The sequence below is a fragment of the Sciurus carolinensis genome, chromosome 14 (assembly GCF_902686445.1).
Source record: "Sciurus carolinensis chromosome 14, mSciCar1.2, whole genome shotgun sequence".
NCBI lineage: Eukaryota > Metazoa > Chordata > Mammalia > Rodentia > Sciuridae > Sciurus > Sciurus carolinensis.
The window spans coordinates 50256266-50277274 of record NC_062226.1 but is presented as its reverse complement, the minus strand read 5'-3'; the positions used below and the strand labels follow the sequence as shown (position 1 = coordinate 50277274).

At 36.8% G+C, this 21009-nt stretch overlaps 1 protein-coding gene across 1 annotated transcript in view; it reads left to right on the top strand.

Annotated features, from left to right (window-relative positions):
• The window catches only part of Focad (focadhesin), a 299217-nt gene that overhangs the window by 77758 nt on the left and 200450 nt on the right, over window positions 1-21009 (top strand). Inside the window, exons 7-9 of the mRNA XM_047524416.1 lie at window positions 8810-9014; window positions 12251-12457; window positions 20308-20395. Coding sequence (XP_047380372.1) covers window positions 8810-9014; window positions 12251-12457; window positions 20308-20395 — 500 coding nt within the window. The remainder of the gene's footprint in view (window positions 1-8809; window positions 9015-12250; window positions 12458-20307; window positions 20396-21009) is intronic.

The window sequence follows — 21009 nt, the reverse complement described above, 5'->3', positions numbered from 1 at the left end:
GTGAAATGTATGGTACTATATAATTATGTTGTCAAGAATAATTCAAATGCCATTTCTTCCCTGAAGTAATTGCATTCTTTTGTCAGTTTTCTCTTATCGTCCTGTAGTTCAAGAACATAACTGATTGTCCCTATTAGACCGTATACTTCTTAGGAATAGATAATAACTGGTTTAACTTTGTATCTCGACCTAATAATTTATTATGTTTCATAAATACAGAAAACATTAAAATTATATTTAATCAAAGCATGCTAATTGGAAAACTACTCTATAACTTAGTGTAATTGAATTAACTATTTGCATATCACTTTGAAGACCTCGTGTATGTCGTTCTTGGTGATACAACAGAAATCCATGGTCCTTACCCTTATTTGGCTAACAGTTTGTTATGGGATATAGATATTAAATGCCTAATGACAGTAAAGTCTTTGTGCAATGGAAGTACATAATGGGGACCTGACAAAGACCTCCTGTCAGAAAAGGGCCTTGGCAAGTCACTATGAATCAAAACTGAAGGATGATAGGAATTAGCCAGGTATGTGTTGAGGGAGGAATAGGAGGAAAGTGAGAATATTATAGGGAGAGGGAAGAACAAGTCAGAAAAGCCCAAACTGCTTGATTGAAGATCTGAAAGAAGTATAAGGAGTTCAGTGGGGAGCAAGAAATGAAGGTGGAAAGATAAGCAGAGGTCAGATTATAAAGGGATTGTGAATTGGGCTAAATATTGGGCAAACTATTTTAAATTAATGGCATGATTAGATTTTATTTTTGAAGGACATTCTGACATATGGATTACTGGAAAAAAATATACACACTCTATTTTCCCCTTTTAAATAGGTATTCATTTTGCATTACTATACCAAAATACCCAACGCTGGATAACTATAAAGAAAAGAGGTATATTAACTAATAGTTCTGAAGGTTTCTGAAGGCTAGGCTCTGTGAAAGGCCTCATGATTCATGGTGTCATGATGGTAGGAGTTGGTAAGAGAAAAAGCACATTTTTACACAGGAAGTCAGAAAGGAATTCAGGCGACAGGCTCATGCTTTTATAATAACTTGCTCTTGAGGTAACTAACTCTGGGGTCCCATAAGAACTACCTTAATCTCTTCTGCAGACAACATCACTAGTGGCCTAAAGACCTTCCATTAGGTTCCACCTCTTAAAGGTCCCGCTGTCTCCATACCACTTAACTGAGGACCCAGCCTCCAACACACAAGTCCTTGGAGGACAAACCACACTCAAACCATAGCAACATACATACGTATGCTAAAATTTAATGTATAAATTAGGTGTACAATAGGCTTTAACAACATAGCTGGAGAGGGTGGTATGTTCCTGTGGCCCCTGCTACTCAGTAGGCAGAGGTAGGAGGATTGCTTGAGCTTAGGAGTTCAAGGTCACCTGGGAAACATAACAGAAACCTCTTTGGTTAAAGAAAAATAAATATTAAAAGATTAGCAACATTAAATTTACTGTGGCTCTTAGCAACTGCAGCATATGATTTTTTCCCCATTATTAAGTTGTTAAGTGTTCAGTTAAAGGAAGCACTTTATGAAAAAAGGACCCAAGATGGCAGATTAGAGGGAGGCTGCATTCCTTGTTGCTCCATAACTCGGGTTTCAAGCAGAGGATATCTGTTTCTTGGTGAGGCAGTTTTTGCATCTTATCAATCCCCTGCTGTTTACTCCATTTGTCTACTGCGATCACCTGCAGTTTACCAGCATATTGACTACTATTTGAGTGCAGATTGCTCACTGGCGCTTACCATCCACCATTTGCCTGTTTTTTGCCTGTCCATCGCCGCCTTTCACCTACCCATCACCCACTGCCTGAGGTTCACCTCCCGATTGTCTGACAGCAGTCAGCAGACTGACCACATACCCTCAGTGGAGCGCCAACTGCCTGCTATTGCCTGGAAGTTCATTGTCAACAGTACCTGCAGGTTTGGTTACACGTGGCTGTTGCCATTTTGAGACAACAGTCAGGACTTGTAGGACCCCTGGCCCGCCTGACTGAGCCCCATCTCCAGGATCCCTCAGCCCAACAGATCACTCCCTGCCTCTGGGGCCCTCACATCGACTGACTGCTCCCTGCCACCACGACCCCCAGACAGACTGCTCCCTGCCTCCATGATCCCACAAATAGACTGACAACACCCTACCTCCAGAACCCCTGCCCCACCAACCACACCCCACCTCCAGGACTTCCAGCTGACCACACCCACACCCCAAGCTGCTGCTCCCCATTTGCCAAAATATTTGGAAGCCAGAGCGGCCATCTTGGATAATCCTGGAAGTTGTATCTCCTATCTTTAGGTGGGGCAAATCTCATCCTGAGATGCCTGCTGGAGATTTGAAACTCATTGTCAGGTACCTCTCATATATCAGGCTACTGAAGACTGGGAGGTTTGAATATTGTATGACTGTTATAGTTTAGATTTTCTTTTTTTCTCCTTATTGAAAAAATTTTATTTTATTTCTTTACTTTTCTCACTCTCTATTCCATTTGTTTACCTGTTCTCTCAGAGTCTCTTTCTCCCTTTTCCCATACTAACAACCAACTTTTTTTGATTACACTCTCACTCTTTCTATGATCTAGAACTTCTATATATTCTTTTCTTATTCCATTAACAGCTACATCCTACATTCCTCCACATCCTCTTTGTCCTCCATTAGAAACTACAGACCTTATTGCAAATCTACTTGTTATACTGAAGATAATAATTGAACTCATTCTGTTTATTATGGCAATATTGTTAACATCCTCATAGGGGCTATTTGGTTTCAGGTTGCATACTGTCTGAACTGGTCACTGCTAATATAGATCTCCCACTTAAAGAAAAGGTTTTTGAAACCTATAGGGTCACTATAAGCCTGTAGGGGGGAAACTGCAATACCCCAGATCTGCACTGCTAGAGGGGAAGATACATGAACAACATGAAAAAATAAGGGAAGAAAATGATCCAAACAAATCTAGATTCTATATTAATAGAATCCAGTGACAGTATGGATGAAGAAATGTCAGAAAAGGACTTCAGATTATACATCATTAAGATGATTTGTGAAGCAAAGGAGATAAGAGAGCAAATGCAGGCAATGAATGATCATACCAGTAAGCAGTTGAAAGAGCAACTGCAGGAAGCAAAAGATCATTTCAACAAACAGAAAGAGATTCTAAAAAAAACCAAAAAACAAATGGAAGTCCTTGAAATGAAGGAAACAATAAACCAAGTAAAAAACTCAATGGAAAGCATCACCAACAGACTAGACCACTTGGTAGACAGAACCTCAGACAATGAAGACAAAATATTTAATCTTGAAAATAAAGTTGCCCAGAGAAGATGGTAAGAAATCATGAACAGAATCTCTAAGAATTATGGGACATCATGAAAAGACCAAATTTAAGAATTATTGGGATTGAGGAAGGCACAGAGATATAAACCAAAGGAATGAACAACCTATTCAATGAAATAATATCAGAAAATTTCTCAAGTCTGAAGAATGAAATGGAAAATCAAACACAAGAGACTTACAAAACACCAAATGCACAAAATCACAACAGATCCACACCAAGGCACATTATAATGAAAATGCCTAGCATTCAAAATAAAGATAGGATTTTAAAGACTGCAAGAGAAAAACATCAGATTATATATAGGGGAAACCAATATGGATATCAGCAGATTTCTCAGCCCAGACTCTAAAAGCTAGAAGGGCCTGGACCAACATATTTCAAGTTCTGAAAGAACATGGTTGCCAACCAAGAATTCTATACCCAGGAAAACTAACCTTCAGATTTGAAGATGAAATAAAATCCTTCCATGTTAAACAAAAGTTAAAATAATTTACAAATAGAAAGCCTGAGCTACAGAATATTCTCAACAAAATATTCCATGAGGAGGAAATGAAAAACAACAATGTAGGTCAGCGAAGGAAGGACCTACCTTAAAGGAAAAACCATTCAAAGGAGAAACCAAGTCAAGTTAAAAAGCAAAAATAAGCCCAAATGACTGGGAATACAAATCATATCTCAATAATAACCCAGAATGTTAATGACCTAAACTCATCAATCAAAAGACATAGACTGGCAGAATGGATTAAAAAGAATGACCCAACAATATGCTGCCTGCAAGAGACTTATTTCATAGAAAAAGACATCCACAGACTAAAGATGAAAGGATGGAACAAAACCTACCACGCACACAGACTCAGTAAAAAAGCAGGGGTTTCCATCCTTATATCAGATAAAGTGGACTTCAAGCCAAAGTTAGTCAGAAGGGATAAGAAGGACATTTCATACTGCTTAAGGGAAACATAAATCAGAAAGACATAATGATCGTAAATATATATGTCCCAAACAACAGTGCATCCATGTACATCAGACAAATCCTTCTCAATTCCAGGAATCAAATAGACCACAACACAATAATTCTGGGTGACTTTATCACACCACTGTAACCACTGGATAGATCTTCCAAACAAAAACTAAACAAACCATAGAACTCAAAATACAATCAATAACTTACTGCCTCTCATGCTGGAGGCCTGGGTTCAAGTCCCCAGCACTGTGGGATTGTGGAAATAACGAACAATCAATAACTTATACTTAACAGACTTTTATAGAATATTCCATCCATCAACAAGCAAATTCACTTTCTTCTCAGCAGCACATGGAAACTTCTCAGAAATAGACCATAAGTTATGCCACAAAGCAGCCCTTAGGAAATACAAAAAAATAGAGATACTACCTTGTATTCTATTAGATCATAATGGAATGAAATTAGAAATCAATGAAAAAATAAAAAAGAGAAATTACTCCAACACCTGGAGACTAAATAATATGCTATTGAATGAAGCATGGATAACAGAAAACATAAGGGAGGAAATAAAAAAATTCTTAGAGGTAAATGAGAACGATGATACAACATATCAAAATCTCTGGGACACTATGAAAGCACTACTAAGAGGAAAATTCATTGCATGGAGCACATTCAAGAAAAGAATAAAAAGTCAATAACTAAATGACCTAACATTACAACTCAAAACCCTAGTGAAAGAAGAACAGAACAACACCAAAAGTAGTAGAAGACAGGAAATAATTAAAATCCAGCTGAAATCAATGAAATTGAAACAAAAGAAACAATTTAAAAAATTGACAAAATGAAAAGTTGGTTCTTTGAAAAAGTAAACAAAATAGACAACCCCCTAGCCACACCAACAAAGAGGAGAGAGAAAACTCAAATTACTAAAATTCGTGATGAAAAAGGAAATGTCACGACAGACACCACTGGAATACATATTATAATGAGAAGCTACTTTGAAAATCTATATTCCAACAAAATAGGAAATACTGAAGACATTGACAAATTTCTAGAGACATATGCTCCTCCCAAACTGACCAGGAGGACATACACAATTTAAACAGATTCAATATCAAGCAATGAAATAGAAGAAGCCATTAAAAGCCTACCAACCAAGAAAAGCCCAGGATCAGACGTATTCTCAGCTGAGTTCTACAAGACCTTCAATGAAGAACTCATTCCAATACTTCTCAAAGTATTCCAGGAAATATCAAAGGAAGGAACCCTACCAAACTCATTCTATGAAGCTAATATCACCCTCATACCCAAACCAGTCAAAGACACATCAAGGAAAGAAAATTTTAGACCAATATCCTTGATGAATATAGATGCAAAGATCCTTAACAAAATACTGGCAAACCCTATCCAAACATATTAAGAAGATAGTGCATCAAGATCAAGTGGAGTTCACCTGGGAATGCAAGGTTGGTACAACATCCATAAATCAATAAGTGTAATCCATCATGTCAGTAGACTTAAGGATAAGAATCATATGGTTATTTCAATAGATGTAGAGAAAGCGTTTGAAAAAATACAACACCCCTTCATGCTCAAAACACTGGAAAAAATAGGGACAGTAGGAACATACCTGAACATTGTAAAGGCTATTTATGCTAAGCCCATGGCCAACGTCATTCTTAATGGAGAAAAACTGAAAGCATTCCCTTTAAAAAAGGGAACAAGACAGGGATGCCGTCTTTCACCATTTCTGTTCAACATTGTCCTCAAAACTCTAGCCAGAGCAATTAAACAGACTAAAGTAATTAAAGGGATATGAATAGGAAAAGAGGAACTTAAGCTGTCACTATTTGCGGATGACATGATTCTATATTTAGAGGATCCAAAAACTCCTCCAGAAAACTTCTAGACTGCGTAAATGAATTCAGCAAAATAGTAAGATGTAAAATCAACACATAAAACTAAAGCATTTTCATACATAAGCAATGAAACATGTGAAAGGGAAATGAGGAAAACAACTCCATTCACAATAACCTCAAAAAAAAAAAAAAACTTGGGAATCAATCTAACTAAAGATCTCTATAGTGAAAACTACAAACCATTGAAGAAATTGAGGAAGACCTTAGAAGATGGAAAGATCTCCCACATTCTTGGATAGGTAGAATTAATATTATCAAAATGGCCATACAAACTTAATGCAATTCCATTTAAAATCCCTATGACATTTCTCATAGATACAGAAAAAGCAATCATGAAATTCATTTGGGAGAATAAAAGACCCAGAATAGCCAAAGGAATCCTGTGCAGGAAGAGTGATGCAGGAGGTATCACAGTACCAGACCTTAAACTCTACTATAGAGCAATAGTAACAAAAACAGCAAGGTACTGGCACCAAAATAGACAGGTAGATCAATGGTACAGGATAGAAGACACAGAGACATACCCACATAAGTACAGTAACTTCATACTAGACAAAGGTGCCAAAAACTTACAATGGAGAAAAGATAGCCTCTTCAACAAATGGTGCTGGTAAAACTGGAAATCCATACGCAGTAAAATGAAATTAAACCCCTATCTCTCACCCTGTACAAAACACAACTCAAAATGGATGAAGGATCTAGGAATTAGACCTGAGACCCTTCACCAAATAGAAGAAAAAGTAGACCCAAATCTCCATCATGTTGGCTTAGGATCAGACTTCCTTAACAAGATCCCCACAGTGCAAGAAATAAAAGCAAGAATCAATAAATGGGATAGATTCAAACTAGAAAGTTTTTTCGCAGCAAAGGAAACAATCAACAATGTGAAAAGAGAGCCTACAGAGTGGGAGAAAATCTTTTCCACACACACTTCAGACAGAGCACTCATCCTAAAGAAGAATAAATTTATGGCATTTGCTGGTAAATGAAGTTGAAAAATATCATGCTAAGTGAAATAGGCCAAGCCCCAAAAACCAAAGGCCGAATGTTTTCTCTGATAAGTGCATGACAATATATAATGGTGGGGGGTAATGGGGGGAAGAGAAGAATGAAGGAACTTTGGATGGTGTAGAGGAAAAAGGGATGGGAGGGGGTGGGGATGGAAAAACAGTAGAATGAAACAGACCATATTACCCTATATATATATGTATGATTACATGAATGGTATGATTCTACACTATGTACAGCCATCGAAATGAAAAGTTGTAACCCATTTGTGTACAATGAATCAAAATGTGTCTATAAAAATAAAAAATATTTTAATTTAAAAAATAAAAATGGAAGCACTTTATGACTTCTTGGCATATCTAAATTGCCAGCATCACTCCTCTTGGGTTTTGTTACCATTATTAAGTAAAGGTAAGTAAGTGGAACACAAGCATTGTGATACCCTGGCAGTTTATCTGATAGCTGAGATAGCTGTTGAATGACCAATGGGTGCATCTCATATGCAGCATGTACATGCTGAACAAAGGATGATTCATGTCCTGGGAGGAACAGAGTGGGATAGTATGAAATATTGCCGTGCTGCTCAGCCGTGTGCAGTTTCACATGAGTTGTTTCTGGAATCAGACTGGTTCAGGGTATCTGAAGCTACATAAAGCAAAATTGTAGATAAGTGGAATACTGTAAATGTTAGCTGTCATCACAATCATTTTAGGATTGTTGTATGGATTTGTTTAATATAGGTCCTCACCTGCAGAGTTTTCCCAAAACTGCATGCTTTTGTCATTGTTTGTCACCTTCTTTTGCCATTGTAACCTAATGATCTGACAAGAACAATTTTGGAGGAGGAAATGTTTATTTGGGGCTCATTGTGTCAGTCTATAGATGCCCAGCTCCACTGCTCTGAGCCCAAGAAGAGGCAGAACATCATGGGTAAAAGGTGTGGAGGAGGGAAGCAGCTCACGACATGACAATCAGGAAGCAGAGAGAGAGAGACCCCCACTCACCAGGAAGGAAATATACACCCCAGAGGCATGCCTTGAGTGACGCCCCTGTCCAGCCACACCTACCTTCCTACAGTTACTACCCAGTTAATCCATTCATGCAGATGAATGCATCGACTAGGTTCAGGCCCTCACAACCCCATCGTTTTACCTAACTTTCTTGCATTGTCTAACACATGAGCTTTTGTGGGGTGGGCACCTCATATATACACCATAGTAATCATACTGGAGAGTAGATCCTGACATCTATAATATTAAAAAGTTTCTCAGACGGTTCTGATGTTCACGAAAACCGAACCTGGATATGTAGCTACTCTTCTAATATGCAAAAAAGACTTCTAGTCCTGGGCAACTTCCTCCTGATCTTCCAGTATTTCATTTCCCTCAGTGCACAAAGAACTGTTTGGCATAGATCTAGTTAGGTCATAGTGAAATGAAAGAAGAAAAATTACACTTGATGGAATGGTGGTTTGGTATGTCATGAAGTATAAATCGATACATGCCACTATTCTTGTAATGTATTTAACTTACAGTGGCTAATGCATTACATCACTTGCAGGTCGGAAGTTTCATGTGTCCAAATAATGGCACCATTTTTGTGGTATCTGTATTGTGAACCATCCCAGTCACAAGAATATGCTAAACTCCGACTAGCCCTGCGAAAAGTCTTACTTCAACCCCGGGTTCCCTGTGATGAAGCACAGCCATCCATACTGGAACAACAGATACTTCAGCTCTGTTGCGACATGATTCCGTGTTTGCAGGTAATGTCTTCCTTCTTCTTTCCCTAATGTAGTATTAGTAGCAGCAAGTGTTGACTATTATTATCAATGTATGTAAAGTAGTTCTAGATCCTATGTGATTTGGTGAACTTGGAGACAATCCTGGTTCTAGAAATGCTTCCAATCTTTTGGAGAACATAAAGGAACCATATCTAGATTTAATGTTAACATGTGCTCAGTTAACTAAATTCATGAAAATATAAATTAGCACAAGCTCTCTTGGAATTAATAGGAATGAAAACTTTATTTAAGAAAGACTTATCAGGGAAAAGATTTTGAGTTGAGTTTCTCTTGTGCTAGACACTGGGCAAGGTACAAGAAAATTAAAAAAGAAAACTGCAAATTTATAGAAAAGGTGAGTCTCTGGACAGATACAACTCTGGGGATGCAAATGTTGGTCAACTGAGTGCTACATTCCAGTGTCTACCTTTCCCCTTATGGCATATGTGGTGGCCCTGAGGGTTGATGCTCTTGAAAAATCCATAGTATAATGAATGAATGAATGAATACAAGTATGTAAATTTTTATAATTGAAAGTAGATGATTGAAAGGTGGTTCATAGAGGTGTGGATAAAATGTTGACAGCGTTCATGAGTGAGAGAAATTTGAGCTAATGTTTCTACAACAGCAGATTTAAAAAAATTATAGTGGCCAGTGTGTTGTGTTAGTGTAGGAATTCATTTATCAGGCTATCCCATCCCATAATTGAGGTTAGCCGTTTGCCTGGAATCAGAGTGCCATGCTGCTCAGCTGATGGAGGGAATCTGTGAATGTATTTCAGAATGATCACTTGAGGTCACAGATAACCTGTTTTTAAGTTTGTGTTAGCAAGGAGTGACTAGAGTGCATCTTTCCATCATGACTCATAAACAGGTTTTTCCTGTAATCAAGGCAGAGAAAAGTTAATTAAAATAAATTCCTCTGTGACTTTTGTAAAGCCATTTGTGTGTGTGTGTGTGTGTGTGTGTGTGCAGACAATAAAGCAGTGTATAGGCAGAATGTCCTGAACTAGGGTATATGTATACATATTTTTTCCACCTACCGCTTATAGTGTCTTGTTCTGTGCTTTTTGGTAAATGTTTGCCTTCATCTTCATGAAAAGTTTAAATACTGTTAGAATATTCGAATATTTCTGGAAATATTTGACTTGCTAATATAATTGAGATACATGTAAGGAAAAAGGAAGCATCATTTGGAATTAGTGATGTAATTAAGTTTCATCACTTAACAAATCAGCTTTATTATAATAAAGAAATTGACAGTAGAAAGGGCCTTACAGGCAGCCAAATCCAGTTCCCCACTCATTACAGGTATTTCTGATTTTCTCTAAAAGATGACCATCTCCTTACTAATTGGATATTTAAGTGACAAACATACTGTTTTGTAAGGCACCCATTTTTTTTTAGCAAGTTCTTCTTTTAACCTCTATTTAAACAAAACTAAACAACCAGTAGCCTCTGTTGTTCCCATAAAAGACAAAATAAGCTTTTAAAAAGTCCATTTGCATCCTATCTTGTTTTCCTCTCTCCCTTCTCTCCCTTCCTCCCTTCTCTCTTGTCTTCATTACCTTACTTTGTCATATGAAATGGTTCCCAGACTTTCATTCTCCTTTGTCAGCAATTCTCTAGTTTGTTGGTGCTCAGAATGTGCCACTATGAAATGTGCTTAGAGCTGAATACAGTGCTGTAGGTACGATCCAGCCCAGATGCACTGGGACAGAATCACATTTAAATTAGTTTTAATAAACAGCCTTGCCATCCTTTGAGAATGTGGTCAGTGAATCTTCTATTTATTTTGCTTCTCATACCAAGTGCTCTTCTGTTTTATATTTGTGGAATTGTCCTTTTAATTTTCATTGTGATTCTTGTCATCACATATTATTCATGATCTATTTCTATATAAAGATAGAACATTACATCAAAATTAAGAATTTTGATAATACTCAAGACTAGGGAGGGCCTTTATTGCTAACTTGCTGAGGTTGTCTTCTTAATTTTTTTTAATTACAGATTCCAAATATGCATAAAGTCATTCAAAGAAATGTACCATCAAATAAACATTGGACTTTCATATTAAATCCATCTCTTTCCTCAGTGACCTTTGACTTTTCTACTCTGTGCAAAAAACAACCCCCCCCAAACAAAACAAAACAAAACAGAAATGGTCAAAATTATCTACTGGACTATTCATATATTTTTTGTTCTTTTTTTTTTTTTTTTTTTTTTTTTGGGTGCTGGGGATCGAACTCAGGGCCTTGTGCTTACAAGGCAAGCACTCTACCGACTGAGCTATCTCCCCAGCCCCTCATATATTTTTTAATAACAATATTTTCTGCCGTTTTCCCCTTTGATCTTTTACTATCTTTTTTTTATTGTTAGAAACTAATTTTTATCTGTGTGTATAACTGACAGCAATTTGGGGTTGTGCTGGTGGTAACCACTGTTGAAAGGTACAGCTGGTCCACTGTAGGCTTTCCTCTTGATGAACTTAACAGACACAAGGATCCTGATGGAAGCAGATGGTTCATCGTTTGTAATCTCTGGGAAATGCCAGTGTGTCTGTGAGCAGGACATATCCTTAATACCAACTCCATAATTTTGATCAGAGCAGCTGGGTTCGAATTGAATTGGGATTTTTCAAGAGCACCCAAGTCTTTCTTATCTAATACATGAGTCTGTTGAGAAGACACCCTACCCTTTAAATATGGTCTTTTATCAAACTTCCCAGTATGGAAATGATGCTCTGCTGCCGTTGTTTGAGCTAATATCTTGCAGATGTAGGGCTTACTAGTGCATTAGAATCAAGTGCTCATCCTTACCACCAAGTCTCTACAGTGGGACTGTAGGAAGGAGAGTTCACTAAGAGAATTCAAAACCAGCTTTTAATTAATTCCCTCAACATTTTTTCACCACTTCCCTTGGCACTCCTGTGTAATTTGTCTTAAGACATCTGTACTCAGAGAAGCTAGAAAAATAAATGAAAAGAATTTGTGCCAGGCAGCAATAACAAAAACAGTAGCAAATTGTATTTTGGTTAGTGGCAAAGGAGGGGACAGAGTTGTGTGTTTTAAGACTCATTGAGTTGTTTCACTTACTTCATCTCCTTTATGTCTTCATAGGTTTAGAGAAAACTATTTTGTTAAAAACTTCTTGCATAGTTTAACATTATCCTGTGATGTGTACGTTATTTTAATAATATATAATATCTTTCATAAGCAGATCAAAGATCTGATACAGACAACAGAAGTGATGCTGTTTATTGAGGAATTATATTTAAGTCTTTTGCGTCATCCTGTTTTCTGGAAAATTCAGCTGACCCAGCTAACCCTGCAGTTGCTGTGTATCTGTGAAGTCAGCTTAAAGATAACTGGGGAATGCTCATCTTTAATTCAGCTTTTAGACCGCAGCGTTGAACTTCTGAAGGAGGTAAGGATAGCAAGAAAATATAATGTGTCAGTTATCCCTTACCTGGGTTGTTATGCTCATTTAGTTTATTGCATAGTAGAGGTGATTTGATCTAATATAATTAGGTCATACTAATGTACTACTTTTTTTTTTATAAAAATGAATCCTTAAATACTCTTTGGAGCATTAGTTAAAGATCTACCACTGTGTTATCCATGTATTAAAAACTGCTATTAGACAGGCCCTATAAAATCATAGTTAAAAAATATATTCTGTGACCTCAAGGGACTTACAAGCATGTAAATAACTATTTTAGTACCATAAGATTAATGTTCTCAGGTGAGTACATTTACAGAGTATTGGGAGCACAGGTTAAGGGAGGTAAGGCATGGACTGAGATTTGAAGACTGAAGAGGAGTTAAGTACAATCCAGAGGTTGGGAAGGGCATTCCAGCTGGGAGGTCAGCATGTGCTTAAACACAGAAGCCAGAGAGAGAGGCAGGCGTGACCTCTTCAGAAAACAAGAGCATTGATTTGAGCATTGTTGAAGGATTAAGGTGAGGAAGATAAGGTTGGACCCTCTTCTATGACACACAAACGAGTTTACATTTTATCTTTCAGGTAATGCAATGCTACTGAAGACCTTTCCTCAGAGAGGCACTTTCGTTTTTTGTGTGTTTTGGGGGGTGTTTCAGATAGAGCAATACTCATAGGGCAGGAAGTGAGGCAGGTGTCTTAGGACAAAATACCACAGACTGCGGGGCTTAAACAACAGAAATGTATTTCTTACGGTTCTGGGACCGAGAAGTCCACAATCAGGGTGCTGACCAATTATGTCCCTGTGAGTCCTCTCTTCCTCATTTGCAGATGGCCATCTACTCCCAGGCTCCATGCATGTTGAGATGGGCTGTGAGTTCTCTAGTCTCTTCTTATGGAGACACCAGCCCTGTTGGATTAGGGATTCACCATTATGAACTCTTTAAATCATAACTGCCTCCTTACTCCAAGTAATAGTCACTTTAGGTGTTGGGCCCTCAACATAAATTTTGAGGGGATATAATTTAGCCCACAGCAAGGATCAAATTAGGGAATGGAGTGGGGAAAATTAGGGAATGGAATGGGGAAAGAGAACCATGGAGAGAATATGGTAAGGTTTTGTGGTTGATTAGATGGTTAGGAAGAGGGTCTCTGGTAGAGTGGCAGCTTTCTATTCTGGGCTTCTGGTTGGTACCATTCACTTTGAGAAATAGAAGCAAATGTTGGATGGAAGATGATCAATTTGGTTTTAGACATAGTTGGTTGGAGGTGTGCATGGATCACTGGTTGTTGATATAGTATTTGAAACCCAGAATAGAGGCCTAGGCTAAAGGTGTAGATTTGTAGCCATCTACCATGGGGAGGAGTTTTAACCATGGGATAGACTGACAGGACTTAGGATGGAACTCCAGAGTTGTTGATATTTGAAGTGTACTGTTAAAGAGGAGTCTGAGAAAATAGGATTAGAAGAATTGTAAGATAAGCAGAAGAAACAGATGACATGAAAGTCAAGAGAAGGAATATCTCAATCAGAGGGAAATGGTCAACAGCATTATGTGTCATGAAGTGGCATATAATGTAAGGGATGTACAGTATTCTGAGAATACACTAAATAAAAGTCCATTGTTCACATTGGAGAAAGTGGGAATGACTGTCAGGTGAGAAAATAGTGAATGCTGATTTTTGATGCAAAATAGGAGCCAAGGAAAGCTCAAGTAAATCATCTGTCAATCTTTTTTTTTTTTTTAAAGACAGTACTTCTTTTTTTAAAAAAGTTTTAATTTTAGTTGTCGATGAATCTTTATTTTGCTTTTTATTTATATATAGTGCTGAGAATTGAACCCAGTGCCTCACACATGCTAGGCAAGTGCTCTTACCACTGAGCTATGACCCTAGCCCCCATCTGTCAATCTTATGATTAGAATGGTTTCATATACACTGAGACTCTAGATAATATATTTTGTGTAATTTATACATTTTATGTTATATACAATGCTACACATATATTTATGTATATAGACATTATTTTGCCACTTATTATATAATTATATCAAATCTGTTAAGATATGTAAGTACATCTTTTATGTATAATATATAGTATATTGTTTATAGTAGGTACAATTACATATAATAAATATAATGTGAGGTACACATGGATAAATAATTTATAAGATATCAAAATATTTTATGGATAATTATTATATAAATGAATTGCCAGTTCTTTCCTATGAATTTGGTATTCCTAGGTAAATTCCATATTATTCCTGTGTACTTGTACTAGATTCTCTGAGTAGTAGACATAATTATCAATTATAATTTCAGTTTTGTTCTTTTTAACATCATTGTTTTATTGTATGTCTCTCCTTAGCATGTATTTATTAAGCAGCTACCTACGATACACAGAGTGAATAGTTGAAAACAGACAAAACTCATGAAGCTCATATTTCAGTCAGATGGTTCCAACTAGTGTCCAGTTTATCAGAAGTTAAATGCTTGGGACCTGCTCCGGGAGACATTGATTTAGTAGTTCTGAGTAAGGCGCAAGCAAGCATCTGCATTTTAAACTACCATTATTAGGTGATTTTATATTTTCACATACAAAGCAAACACTCTTGTAACCATCACAGAGATCAAGAAATAGAATCTTCTGGCCACCCCAGAAGTTCTGCAGAAGCCTATCCTAAGCATGAACTCCTGCTTCCATGACTGTCATGACTTACCTGTAGTTGTCATTTCCTTGCATGTTGTAAGTCTTATCTAAATGCATATCTCTAAACACCATAATATAGTTTTGGGGTGAGTGGGTGTATGTGTTTGTGTTATCTGTCCTTTAGATGTCTTTTAACTAAAGGTGGTCCCCTTTTATTCCCTCCCTGCTTCTTTTTCTCCTTGCAGTTTATGTGTTGAAAAACCTGGCTTGTATGAGCTGCAGAGTTGTCTACAGTCTGGATTTTGCTGATTACATCCTCATAAAGCATTTTAACATGTTCCTCTGTTCAAAGGTAGTTAGCTCTATTTGTGGGGCAAAAGGTATATTCATACATTGTTGGTGGGACTGCAGACTACTACAACCACTCTGGAAACCAGCAAGGAGATTCCTCAAAAAACTAGGGCTAGAACCACCATATGGCCCTGTGATCTCACTCCTTTTTCCCAAAAGATCTAAAATTGGCATTCTGTGGCAACACGGTCACATCAGTTTTTAGTAGCACAATTCACAATAGTTAAATTATGGAATCACCTCAGATTCCTGTCAATAAATGGATGGATTAAGAAATTGTTTATACACAATGGAGTTCTATTCAGCCTTAAAGAAGAAAGAAATTATGTCATTTGTTGCTAAATGGATGGAAATGGAGGATATCATGCTAAGTGAAAAAAGCCAAACTCAAATGTTGAATGCCTTTTCTCATATGTGGAAGCTAGAGTAAAATAAAGGAAAGGGGGAGGAAAAGATAGGATATCATAAAGATAAAGGGAAGACCAGTAATGAAGAAGATTGAGAGGCAGAGTGGAGGGATGGGTAAGGAGAGGCAATACAGAATGAATTGTTAAAAAATCATGTGTGTGCATATATAAATATAGAACAGGGAATTTCAACTTTATGCATAAGTAAAAAGAACAAATCAAATATAAATAAACAGATGAGTGAAAGGGAGTCTAGTAGAGTAGAGGGAGGAGAAGTGGGGAAAAGGGAGAGGGATGACGGGAGGAAAAATGGGGGTTCATGAATTGAAATTGAATTCCATGCACATATGGGTTGTCAGGATGTAAACCAACTACTATGCATAACTATAAAGCTCTAGTTAAAAGAAGAAAAAATAAAAAGGTAGTTCTTAGAGGCTTGATCAGATTCAGAATGACTTATTTATCTTGCATCTGAGACTTTGGGAGTGGCGTGTTCTTTCATCAAGGAATGCATAATGTGTGTTGCTTTTCTTTTTATAATGTTAGTAGCTATAGATACTCTCTGCTTATTTCCATTAATTCATGGGGAATTGCAGAAATGATAATGTTCTGTTGTTTCTTATTGGCTGCACTGCTTCTTTAAAAAGAAACTTCCTCCTCCTGTTTGATTTATCTTGTTTTGGAGTTTATAAGGAAAATGCAGGATAAATACGTGACTCTTCCCCTTTCCCTTTATTTTCCAATTTCTAGAAATATCATTATGAACTTACAAATTTCAGCCTATTTCTTGTATTTCAATCTATGGAGGATATTGTCCCTTTTGAAGTTGAAATTGTCCTAGTTTTGGCCAACAGAATCTCCTCAAGTTGGCTCTTGAGTCCAATTAAAAAATTTCTTTATTGTAACCTAGAATCACAGAATATTAATTTCATTTACAACAAAAAGGTTTCTGTGAGAGAAGGTCATATTTAAGTTCTCTCCATTTTGCTCACATTTGAACAATTTTAAAAGAGAGTAACAATGAGTAGAACTGTTGAAATATTTTGTTTTGAAAGTTTCTTGCTATTCACACTCATGTCAATGTTTCTGAGGTCAAAAAATAAGGAAAATTAATTGAAAACACATATCCTTTAAGGCCTAAATGCACACTAATTCAAAGTAAAATGAAGTAGAAAAAAACACTTAGTATGTAATCTGAGATTATAGATAGATTCCCGTTCCACTGGTATCAATGAAGATTCAGTTCAAATACTACATTAACTTTTCTCCCTTGTTCTTTCTACTGTTAAGTTAGAGACATATCATTGTATACTAAATTAATTTATTTCTTAGTCTGTATTAGTTTTGGCAGATTTGGGCTTAGTTGAGCTATTAGTTGATGATCATATCATAAGGTTCTTTACATTTCAAACAAAATAAATGTGCTCGTATCAACAAAATTAAGCAAACGTGATATTGATTAGGATGAAATGGATAGTTCTCAAAGTGAAGGACAGGTGAAATAAACATTCTGCCTTTAGCAAGGCTAGGAATGAGGGGTTTCTGACACCACCATCAGGTTACACGGTTCCAACCACCTTTCTTTATTATGTGTCTCAGTTTAAGGATCATTTTCCTAGGAAAAATGATCCGTTTAGCCCAGCTTGGCTCAGTCAGCTCTGTCAGAGGATATGGTGGGTAGCAAAGCTGTGGCCATGGGGCTGTTGGAGCTGGGCCACCTTCCTCATTGTGTCTGTGGATTCTTAGACCCCGTTTTCACTTTCTTTTTAAGTAGTGTTCATGAACAGACTATACATGTCTAGGGAAAGGGGACTATTTTGTTTACAGTAGTGTTCCTGTGGCCAGCATATGTACGTAGTGCCTGGTTCAGGAGACATGTTCAGTGATATCTTTTACTTGAATTGAGGACAGACAGTTTGGACTCCAGGTGTTTCCCATCATTTAGAATCCCCTGACATCTGTGGCTGGTATGGAGGCATTCACTCCTCTTTTGTATTTCCTATTTCTATATAGGTTCTGTATTAACTTCAGTTTCTCTAAAGGCAAAAGCAGAGCCTGGGTGATCACAAAAGCATGGACTTATGTGGCTGGAGTTCATTTGCAAATGTGATCCCGGGAAGCAGGTGGGAAAGGGACAAGAGGAGTGAAGGATGGAAGGTCAGAGGAAATATGAGAAATGACAAATAGGACATTGCTACAAGCAACCAGTTGCTCCATTCCACAGAATATTCTGAGAAGCCCTGTGAGAAATGTCTTAGAATCACCCAGAAGTATCCAGAATAAGGGAAGAAGCATTTATCCATGGGGTTCTCTTGCCAATTTGTCAAGCTTTGCTCTATGGCACTTGAACTGGCTGTTATAGGGAAGGAAGCAAAGAGGTGCTGTGGATCTCCGGGGAGAAGCCTTGGGTTGCACCTGTGCAGAACCCGTTACTATACCAGAACCTGGAGGCCTGGAAGTGGCACAAGCTTTATAAAATGATCTCCTTAAGTGGTACCATACTTCTGTGTCCATTAAAAATCAATCAATGAAAACCTTTAACCTCTCAGAACTGTAAGCAGTTTAACATTTATCTAGTCTAATTCTCCACACTTGACTATTCCTTATTTTTGATGTCTTGAGTCTCCAGCTCTTTTTCTTTCACCTTCTGTTCTGCAAGACCAGTCTCACCCTTCCTGGAGAAGGTCATTGTCATTTATGAGGGCAGGCCTTTAAGTTCTACCCCCTGAAATGTTTCAATTTTGTTTCAGAACCCTAAAATGCTACTTTGTGGCCCTTGCAGTGATAGCTAGTATGAAAACGGGTTTCCAATGATAGCATTAGTAAACAGATATGCTTTTATTTCTCACTGATCTTTTTGAAAGCTAGTCATTTTGGAATTTGAATGATCTTGTTGGCTTTTGTTTTGTTTTATATGGATACACAGATATTGAAGTTGAGGAAAATAGGGCAAAGAATAATGAAATTATATATACTGTTAAGTCTATTATTTTAAAATGAATTTGTTATCCTGAAATAAATGAGTTGTTCCATTGTTCTCAATTGTATTTGAAAACTGAACATATAAAGTCTCCAAATACACAAATTAGAATACACCAGGGATGGTGGTGTATGCCTATATTGTCCTTCTTCTTCTTCTCTCCCCCCCAACTGTTTGGGGTGCTGGGGATTGAACCCAGGGCTTTGGGCTTACGAGGCAAGCACTCTACCAACTGAGCTATATCCCCAGCCCAGTACATGCCTATAATCCCAGCAGTTTGGCAGGAGGATCACCAAATTCAAAGCCAGCCTCAGCAACTTAGTGAAGCCCTGTCTCTAAATAAAATATATATAAAAGGGGCCTGGGGATGTGGCTCAGTGGTTAAGCACCCCTGAGTTCAATCCCTGGTACCAAGAAACAAATTATATTCCATTTACAAAAATTTAAAATTAATTTTCTTCTTTTTGCTGTTTCCCCTACCAAAACTCCATAAACTTAACATGTTAAAAGATTCTGCAGTTTGATTAATTTTATTCTTCAAATTGTAAAGCTGAGATGGAGGATATTTATTAATTTGTGTCAGAGTTGATAGCATCTCCAAGATTATAACTTTTGAGTGTATCAAACTAAATTGTTCGCCGTCAAGTTTTTTTTCTTTTAAACACATGGCTCTTCCTCACATATTTTTATTTTACTTTTCGCCTGTTCTCATGATTCATAGGTACTTTGGCTGTTCAGGTGCATCTGTAAAATTTCAAAATGAAGTAATTTTAGCTGGATCTTTCTCCTTCTATTATATATTGTTTTCTTTATTTAGGAACCTCAAATAATGTCACTTGCATTTTAATGGAACTTAATGTGTGTATCTTTTTCATTTTATTTATATTCTTGGTGAACTTAATGATTTTTGTTTCTATGGTTATTGCTTTGCTACATTTCAATATGCTTATAAATTACTATAATTAAAAAATAATCTCTGCCTCCTTGGCACTAATATTTCTTTTATTATAATAGCATGATTTATTAAAAATTTCTTAATGTAATTAATTGTGCAAGTTATATAGATGAATTGTGTGAATTGGGTAAGTAGAAAAATTGAATTAGTTTTCAGATGTGCCATGTTCCTAAATTCAGTATTTCCACTAATTTTTAATGCTTTCCAAAGATTGAGTGTGTTGAAGATTTGTCAGTTTGTTGTGATAAGGAGCTTTCCCTCTGAATTATTTTGGTTTAAGCCTAGTGCTCTTTGGCCATATGATATAACATTTTGAATTTATTTCTGACTCTGTGGCATTCACCAGTTCTTTATTAGTGTAGACTTGCATAAGAAATGTTATATATAATATACCTGCACTTATTCATGTTAAATACCCTGTTCTTGGTTACATGTTATGAAGCCCTAGTTCTGGAAAATCTCTTCAACTCTTTCATTGTCTTATTTTTTTAGGATTTTCCTGTTGAATTGGTCATAATTGGAATAGCTTTACTTCTTCTACAGACTCCAGCAAGTCAGCAGAAGCCAATCTTAAGTCTAGGTAAATAGAATAAACTGTAAATATACCACGAGTGTTGGCAGGAGTCGCTTGAACTGAATATAATGCTATCCCACGTATTTTGAGTTTCTGTTCTGGTATTTTCCTAATTAATCACTACTAAATAGAATATTTTTTTTTCTCATCTTGTGTCAGGTTTCATATACCACAATTTACTCAGTGTCTTGGATGCACATTAGGTTATAGTATAAATCATAGCAATGACATTTATAAATGTATTGAAGGACGCATTGCTTGATTCACAATGGTACACCAAAATCAGAACCAATAATATATAACCCTTGAAAGACAATAAGCGTTTAGTAGGTTGTGTTTGTTTTTTAAGAAGTTTCTCCACCTTTATTACTCACAGTTGGTGCTACATTGAACAGGGTTTAATTTATGGTTATTGTATTAGGTAGAACAAATGAAAGACTATCCAGTATTGACTTGAGAGGGTGGAGAAGGGGAGGTGAAAATGTTCTAATTCAGAAGAATGTGGTTTAAAAATCAAGTTGCACAGTCTGGCAGATTGGCAAACATGACACTCCTTTAAAATGTGCTTTTTTTTCCTGTAATGCTGCCTCATTTTGCTTGGTCTTATATAACCTGTGTAG